At 35.2% G+C, this 9483-nt stretch overlaps 1 protein-coding gene across 2 annotated transcripts; it reads left to right on the top strand.

Annotated features, from left to right (window-relative positions):
- The first annotated feature begins 1957 nt into the window (after positions 1-1957).
- Positions 1958-9190, top strand: LOC126758294 (serine/threonine-protein kinase fray2-like). Of its 2 annotated transcripts, XM_050472515.1 has the most exons (7): positions 1958-2027; positions 2277-2368; positions 2449-3105; positions 3186-3305; positions 3399-4657; positions 4719-4844; positions 5204-9190. In XM_050472515.1, the coding sequence occupies exons 1-7, from the start codon at positions 2008-2010 to the stop codon at positions 6137-6139; spliced, it is 3210 nt and encodes a 1069-aa protein (XP_050328472.1). In that variant the 5' UTR covers positions 1958-2007; the 3' UTR covers positions 6140-9190. The 2 variants fall into 2 exon arrangements, with proteins under 2 accessions (XP_050328472.1, XP_050328471.1); XM_050472514.1 differs by having other exon boundaries at positions 3186-4657.
- The last annotated feature ends 293 nt before the right edge of the window (positions 9191-9483 follow it).

Genomic DNA, 9483 nt, shown 5'->3' on the forward strand with positions numbered 1-9483 from the left:
TTAGAATTGAAGTGACTTCCTCCCGAGTTTCACAAACCACCTGAGCCTACCAAACCAGCAGCATGGCTTCCGAAAAATACCTCCGCCTTGTTCGTAAGCCCCGGGCAGTTCATTGGCCGAACCGGAACTACCCTGCGAAGAGAACGATTCTCGTTGGACGCCTTCTCAGGACTGAAAGTGGACTTTAGCGAACTATCTGTGCGGTCATCAATCATCGCTTCCATTTCGAGTGAAACCCGAAGCGAAGAATTAAACCAGAGGTTCCGCAGTGGTGTCTCTCCCGTTGTTGTTCCAGCTTCTACATCACGAAACTCCCGCAACCACCAGAGGGAATTTCTATCACTTCTTACGCTGATGATTACACGATAATGACGTCGGGAATCGATGGCATGTGCTCAAAAGTAAACGGCTATCTCTCCGACCTTTCTCGGGTACACTCTCACCCACTAAATCCACAGCGACCATATTCACAAACTGGACTTGACCAGATTTCGGTCACAACTAACTTCCGACAAGCACTGGCCGCCATTCACAGTGGAGCCATCAACATCTTCATCGACTCTCTCTCAGCGAATGGCGTGGAGTCAAACCACCACCCATTGCAGACGAATAGCTCGAGTTGCCGCGGGAAACGAGAGTGGCCCTTGCTCAGCTTCGTTCTGAATACTGTAGCAGGTTAAACTCCGACTTATCCAGATTAGACCCCGACATATATATTATATGTCCAGCGTGCAATGCCCCACTAACCCCACTCATCTGACACCCTTCTCCCTTTGGTCTGACCCCGTCAAAACAGCACGTTTCTTGAGCCTACCGTTGGATGACGTCGACGACAACTTATCTAATCCTTACCATCCTAACGGGAATTAGGTACCCAATACAACAACAAGTTTACCATGAAGTTTGTAACACCCAAAAGGAAACGGAAATCCTATAAAGTATATATAAAAGCTTTATATAGAATTAATATATATCATCTTCAGAGAATGCATACAAGATAGTACCTTATTAGAGTGGTATAATCGCTAACTTCCATACTACCAAGTTTCGTTGTACTCATTTTTGACCAGTTACACCATCGTGAATAACTGTCAAAAATTAAAATACAATTTTTTTTATTACATTTTAAACTAATGTTTTCTTAAACCTTTTTGTGGCATGAACAGAAGAATATCTTTTTCTTTTTTAAATTACTTTACCACTTTTAGCATTACCTTCATATATGTACATAGATACATAGATATTCTTATAGAATTTAAACTTTCACTTACCGAAAAAATTAATCAGCAACAATTTTATTGTTTACATTATCTCATACTTTAATACCCTGAATGCTGTCGGTTAAATGGCAGGTCAATTAACCAATAACGCTATCAGAAATTTCTGTTAAAGTTTCTATGAGTTTCTTTAGGCCGAATTGTCAATTCTAACCAAAACTCTTGTGTGCATGTTATCCCTTTCCTACAACAAAGGACTTGCGAGTTACACGATGCGTATGTGTTAGTTTTTGGGATTATGCTTTCAATGCATTGGTCAGTGACCACGACTTGTTTGGAATCTCAGAACTTTTGGAATTACCCAAATATAGATATACTTTTGATTAAACTTTCCTATTAAAAACTTACAGATTAGAAACATATATTTGTACCCACTTTTTCTAGAGATTAAAGTTATTACTAATACTTAAATTTTTAAATTACTTCATGTTTTAATATTTATCTGTTAATATATAAATAATTAATAATTTATATTTTCTGTGCAATATTTTAAAATCACCTGTATATATTTATCGATATATAATCGATAATTGTTATTCTCTCAAAAATAACGTAAACTTGTCAACACTACATTCAGTTATGCAAAGTAAACAACAACAATTTTAAGCCATGTGTCGTCTCTTTCGTACTTTACGTCAATCGGAAGGCAAAAGTTGCAACACTATATAAGTTGTCAGTGTCCAGAAAGTAAGGACAAATGTGTGCGTGGTTGTGATGTTCAATTATCAAAATGTCTGACTTAAATTTGAAGTAAGTGAATTTTCATTGAATTATTTTGTAAATATTTACTACAAATCTAAATATTTTACCAATATCTATTGCAAAATGAATAATTAAAATAATATATTGTGTGTAAAAAATGAAATATCTTGTAATAGATGTAGTAAATGTGTTATTTTCGTATTTGAAATCAATTCAATGTTGGGGGTTGATTTTCGCCACATTGAAATTGCAGCTGTTAAAATTTTCATTAAAAAATGTATTTTGTATTTCTTATAGCGACGATTTATTGAACTATGAATTGGGTGATGATATTGATGATCAGGCACTTTACGGCGCCGATGAAGATGAACTACTATTGTCAGACGATGGTAAATATTTTTTTTTTTTACTTTTACATATTTATGCACATTTAAATAAATATTGAATTTTCAATTTCATCACTGTGTAGAATTAGAAAAAGATGTAACAAAAGAAGTTAAACAACAAATAAAAGCAGAGGCAGAACAATGGGTTAATGAACGTATACAAGAAAAAGGTGAAAATAAAAATGGTTCTAAGAACGCTAGTACAGCACAGCCTATGTCTGCAGCTGGAGCAGCTAATACTTCAAAATTTGTCAAGGACACAGTTAAACAAGTCACCGCAGATGCAACGGAAGTGACTTCATCGGCGGCAACACATTTGATTGCGAATAACTCAAAACATGGTGATATAACCGATGATGTGTCCACAAGTGAAAATTCAGCGCCTGCACATGCAGAATTTAAAGAACCTACAAGGTCTCAACCCCAAAGGGAATTAACACAGACGGTAGCGCCAGCATCTACACAGACTTTGTTGTCAAACTCTACAAATATCGATGAAGTCACTTCAAGTAGTAGTAAAGAAGTTGAAGCAGATCATTCATCAGTCATTAGTTGCAGTACCAGTAATATGACGGATTCCTCCTTCATTCAAAGCTCACAAGAAAGTTTGGGAGTAACCCCTCTAAGCGCCAGTGATTATTCCGATCCTAGAGAGGATATGGAAGAAGAACGTGAGACACGTACAAATATAAAAACAACAAATGAACGTGATTTTGATACAGGAATCAATGAATCGACAGGTAAATACCAAACAATAATTGGACAATACATTTAATTATTTATAAACTATATAAATAAAATATTTACATTCTACCTTTAGAAAAGCATCATTCTCGCTTCGTGCATAATAAACGTGGAGGAAATCCTCTGCTGCGTCCCCATTCATTACGTGGATCTTACCACGGACAGAGGCCACTACTTCGCTATCCACCATCACACGGTAATTTTCTATTGACAACGCACGGTGTTCCCACGGCGAGAACAACTATCGTGTCAACAACGCTAACCCACACATCCTCCGCCCTCATTCCAGGTCAATTCCCGCTACAACAACCGCCCCTACCTTATGCACCACACAATACAGCACACGGTCCGCCATCTACAAATCCCGGAACAATGGGACCACAACAAACAAACCCAAATGCACAAATTCCTCTCCACCCACACGATCCCATGAATCCCTCAATTTCCCATCGTCCACGACACCCATTCCCCGGATTTCGCCCAGGTGGGCCTATGAATTTTAGACATCCTAATCCCGGCAATATGTATCCCCACGATTATAATACGGGTAATGGGGTACCCTTCAATCAGAACTTCGGTCATATGTCACATCCATCACGAGCTATGTTCCGACCTGAACTTGCTGGCGGACCAATGCAAGGTGGCAACAATGCAGGTATGGGCCCGACACCGGGACCTATGGTAATGCGACCGAATATGCGTTTACCGCGCCCACCATTATCAAATTTACCACCACAAGGCCTAGTGCCAAATTTTATAAACAACCCGGCCATTAGACCTCCCCAACAACTACCATTGCAGCCTCCTCAAGCTCCCCTACAGTTACCACAAAGTGGTGTGCATCCAAGTACCAGTGTGCAGGCGTCACAAGTATCTGCCAATAACAATGGCGGCCCAATAACATCGGCAACATTACGCCCTAGCAAAGTACTTATTAATCCAAATTTTAAGGGTGGCGTTCAAGCAGCAACAAATAAGTTTATAAAAGAAACTCAATTTATGTCAACAATTAGCAGTCATGTCTCACATTTACAAAGTGACGATGAGCTACTGCGTCAACAGGAGGAATTCATTAATAAAAATCGAGAGCATATCGAGAAACGAAGACATGAGCGTTCGCCGCTCACTGCAAGACGAAGCCGCAGTCGTAGCCGTTCTCGAACACATTCACGTGAACGCAGCTTTACGCCACCAAATAAGAGAAGCGGTGGTGGAGGCGCCGGCGGGACCGGTTCACACTTCGACAGAGAACGTGAACGCGATCGGGAGAGAGAACGTGATCGTGATCGTGAGCGAGATCGTTTAGATCGTGAAAGAGATCGTGACCGTGAAAGGGAACGTGGTCCTGTTGATCGCGAACGTGGTGGTGCAGGAAGCGGAAATGGTAACATGGGCCCAAGAGGAAATCGTTTTCGTCGTGGAAATAGTCGAGATCGTGATTATGACAAAAGAGGTGGTGGAGCATACGTTAAACGTAGACGTAGTTTATCTCCTTTACCACGAGCTGGTGGAGGTTTTCGACGTGGAGGTGATCGCGATCGCCCAGATGTACGTTTTCTATCAAATTCTTGTATGCTTGTATGATACCTAATTAAAATTTAATTTATAGGTTGAAGAGGACGAAGAGACGCGTGTATATAGATTGGAAATAGAGAAACAGAAAGCATTGCGAGAAAAAATACTCAAGGACAAGGAATTAAAAAGAAGGCGCGCCGCAGAGGAAAAACAATATGAGGTGAGTTTTACAATGCATTATTATTAATTTTATCGAAAATTGAAGGTCAACTCTCTTAGAGATATGGATATTCGAATTTGTAGTATAAGACAGCATACATATACCCTTTACGTAGTTTTGTTCTTAATTTTCTTTCGGGCTACTTTGCTTTGTTTTCGCACATTTTACCAAAGTTTTCAAGTTTTTTATCTTCAAATAAAAACATATTTTAGTAATCAATATATTATAAATTTTTGAATTTTTCATACCCCTAAAGTAGATTTCTTTACTGATAGTTTTAAGAATTTTCTGAAACACAAATCAAACTATTTCAATACGATAAAAATACGTAAATATGTTTCCAAACCCTAACCTTATAGGATCAGCGTCCTAATCAGACCAATAATGCTAGTACCAATAACGGTAGTAATGCCCCAAGCAGTGCCAGTGAAAATCAGACGCAGAAACTTAAGCCAATTGTGGTAACAGAACGCAAAATAATATCGTTAAAGAAACGGCAGCAGCAGCCACAATATGCTGATGAGGATTTTCCACGTCAAAAGTCGCAACAACCGCCGCAAGCGCAAAATCAGCGCAAGCAGATTCCAACTGCAAAAATTTTACCAGAAGCAAAACGGAATCTTAACGATCATATAACGAATGTCACAAGCAGCAGTGGTGGTGTTAACTGTGGCAGCAGCAATACAGCCATAATAAAACCAGTACCCAAAAAGGAAACCCATACACCAACACCACCACCGGCGGCATTATTGAAACAAACACGACGTATGTCCTCGCCGAGTGATGATGAAGTGGAGCTCGACTACGATGAAGATGAATTAATGCTAGAAATGGAGGATCGCCTGTTGGCCACGCCAACACCGTCCCCACCACAACCAGCCGTCTCACGTACACCGACACCTGAGCCAATAGCTCCACCGCCATCTAATAAGGCAAACATAAAATCTAGTCGTAGCAGTAACAATACGACATCTCAAAGATCATCAGCATCGTCAGCATCATTCGGTTCAAGCAACCGACGAGTGGTACTAAAATCGTCTACAACATCAACATCAAGTAATTCAGGAGGTGCTGGCCGCAAGGAAAGCGATTTGCACTCATCCGATGGCAGTCGGAATCGTCGCACTGGTGGGGGATCGTCGCGCCACAGTATCAGTAATAACTCACGGAAAGGTATATTTGATCGCTTGGAGACCAGGCGACAAATGTATGACAGCGGTGGAAGCAACAGAGACGGTGGCGGAAACGACGGAAAGCGCAACAAGGGGCAACGCATTGTTTTGAAACATGATTAAGTTCTCGGCAATTAAAAAAAACCCGTCATTAAGCTACCGAATCAAATAACTTTTGTCAAAGATTTCTTTAGCGTGTAGAAAATTAAAACTACACAAACAAATCGTAGAAAAATTTTGAACCCGCATATTTCTGAAATCAAATTGACACTGGTGTGAGTGAAATGATTAAAATGTAAGTGGCACGAAAGTCTTCGTTCTGTATTGAAAGTGAAATGTAACTTGTAATTAGACCACACATAACATAACATAACTTGTTTATATCATTTTACAACATACATATATTTACAATGATTTCCACACGCACATGTATGAATCGAATAACAGCTATGGAGGCGCGTATATTTATGTAAACATATTTTCACCTTAAAAATCTAATATTATTATTTTTTTAATTATGCATATGGTAAAGTGAAGTAAGCAGCGAGAATTGCTTAAGTCGTTATAATTTTTGCTTTTCGTTGTCGCTTAGTTTGGTAAAATATTTGTAAGAGCACATGCAAATTACAGATTTGTTATAACTTCTAAATAGCATCCACATTTATAATGTGCAATTCTCAAATTGTCATCACCGTGAGGTATACATATATTACATAACATATTAATATTATAAATTATTAGATTTCATACAGACCGTACCACCTCATATGCCCCATATATTGCTTAAATTGTCTTCGCAATTTTTTTAATTGAAAGTTAAAATGTATTTGTAATTACCGACGCTAAAAATGCATATCTTTGTTTATGCTAACATTACAACTTATTTACTGTTTTTTTCTAAAACATAACCTTCCGATATTATTGACCATAAAATTTTCAAACTGTATAAATTAGCTATGTAATGTCATAATGTTTAGGAAAAGTAATTTTACAGTTATTTTATTGGAAGTCTTCAGCAACATTGTTAGCTTTAATATGACACTGGCAAAAGGTTAGCAACAACTTTGTCAAGTGCTCAATAAGCATCCCTACCAGCATTAAAACTGTATATGGCATTTAAAGTTATGACTCTTACAATTTAAGTAACCATTTCACTTTTAAATGACTATTTGCGATTTAATATTGACGTAATGTATTTAAAAAATTTATTTCACAAAACAATGAAAAATGGCTCCAGTTAAATATGTTTACTAACAAAAGGTGTGAAACTCTTCTAATTGTGAAAAAGCAGTGTTCCCTTTATACTTTGTTCCAAACAAGCTTTAAATTTGCCATTTTAAATTTTAAAATTCAACATACATATGTATATACATAGTTATGCTATCATACTTCCATTAACAAACATACATGCCCAAAGTCATAATGCGGCTCAACATTATTCTTGCATATTTTTTCCCAACAAATAAACAAAAGTTTAGTTAAATGTTATTTAGTAAAAAAAAATGAATAACGGTAAAACTTTTACTTGACTTTAAAAAAAATTCACTTTTTTTACGCCTGGATTTCTTAAAAGCACTAGACATAAGTTCATATATAATTTTTAGTTCGTATATTTAAGAATATACAAAGTTCAACACAAATTTTAATTATAATTTATAATTTAGTTGTAAGTTATAAAAGAGCAACAGGCTTTAAATTTTTTTTTAATATTTCTTGAATGCCCTATATTAAAGTGTATACAAAATTATCATATTGATATTCTAGACCGCAGCGGAAAACTTTCATCCAAGGTATATAAATACCAATAACACTTTTAAGTAAATAAAATGACGATTTACCCTCAACTATTACCAAAATTGTATTTTTGTACACAATAACTAAATTAATTGTATTTGCTTAATTATAATTGGTTGAAACAATTGAAACTTATTTTATTCAATGTGAAAAAATGTTTATTAAAACCGGTAAATAAATGTATGTATTTGCCAAAATAAATGATGACACAAACAGTAACAAATGTAAAAAATAAGTAGTATTTACTATTGCTATATCACAATATAGCATTATAATAATAAGCAACAACCATATTCAAATATAATCATAAAAATGCAAGTGTGAGCCATAAAAAATAAAGTATTACTCGATGAAGGCAGCGCCAGTTATATAATGCTAATATCATCCAGTTATATAAAAATCAACAAATTTTGTTCTTCTGACTAACCCATACCTTAAATTCGCAACAAACAAAATTTATATGTCCTTACCACGTGAACGTCACACGTCTAAATCAGTTGTAAATTATAGTTGTAAGTTAAAAATTTATATTTTATTTTATATTTGTATTGTATTACTTGTAATATTTGCAACATTGTATACGCAATATTATTGATTGTTAAAAAAATGTACACGCCCCTCTCACTTTCTAACAGTTTTTCCGCAAATACTCCCAATATTATGCGCATAAAATTATTAAACTGAATTTACATACGTATTTCTTGTTGAAAACGTAGCTAATAATATGCTTACGAACATTTTAAGTTATGAAGAAATATGCTATTTGTCTTTTACAAGCACTAAAATCGATTAAAAGTCGACCAAAAGTCTGTTACGGCATTTTATATTGCACTTTATTATGCAATTGCTGGGCAAACAAGTCGCTAAAAATTCAAAAACAAAAAAAAAAAATAGTAGTATAAAGCTTCTGAAAAAAAATGGAAATCAAAAGCAAGAAAGATTTTAGAAGCACACATTAATTACGTAGTCATAATTGAAAAAACACATTACAAAAATATACACAAATGTTGACAGTTGGCTAAACGTGTGCAGACACAATATTTATTTTAGTTGGTTTAATTGAGACGAAAATAAAATAAAAGCTATATACATATTTAACGCATGTGCTATATATGGTATGTTTAAAACTCAAATTATATGTTTAAAAATATTCACGATATTTCACTGTTATTTGATTAGTTTATCCCAAAAAAAATCAAATATTCGCGCTTATTTTAGAAATACTTGTATATTAAATTACTAAAATTATATAAATTTAAGCAAATGCAAAATTATTCAAAATTGATTGCAGTTACTTCTAACAAATATATAACATTAATGTACTCTGTAGAATTAAATATAAACTTATATAAAATAATAAAATAAATTATGTTTGCTATAGCTGATAAAAAAACTGAATTATAGCTACCACCATAAATAATTTATAAATATTCATTACAATTGTTGTTACTCAAAATAATTATTTTTACATGTAAAATTCATATTCCATGTTGGCACTGCCAACGACTCTACAAAATTTATAGTACAAAGCAAACAAGTGATATTTGGTGTCTACCATGTAGACACCTTACTATGTGATATTTTTTACACTGTTAGATTTTATTTATTTATTTGTCAGTTTTTTTATTTATTTCGATATTTGTAATGAAAGTATTCAATTTGGTAATTTAAAA

Source organism: Bactrocera neohumeralis, chromosome 5 (genome assembly GCF_024586455.1).
Source record: "Bactrocera neohumeralis isolate Rockhampton chromosome 5, APGP_CSIRO_Bneo_wtdbg2-racon-allhic-juicebox.fasta_v2, whole genome shotgun sequence".
Lineage (NCBI taxonomy): Eukaryota > Metazoa > Arthropoda > Insecta > Diptera > Tephritidae > Bactrocera > Bactrocera neohumeralis.

Excerpts from the sequence above, each read along its gene's own strand:
- LOC126758294 (XM_050472514.1), top strand. The coding sequence starts at position 2,008 with ATGTCTGACTTAAATTTGAA. Across the intron at positions 2,028-2,276 it reads ATGTCTGACTTAAATTTGAA|CGACGATTTATTGAACTATG; the intron begins GTAAGTGAATTT and ends TATTTCTTATAG. Across the intron at positions 3,106-3,185 it reads AGGAATCAATGAATCGACAG|AAAAGCATCATTCTCGCTTC; the intron begins GTAAATACCAAA and ends TTCTACCTTTAG.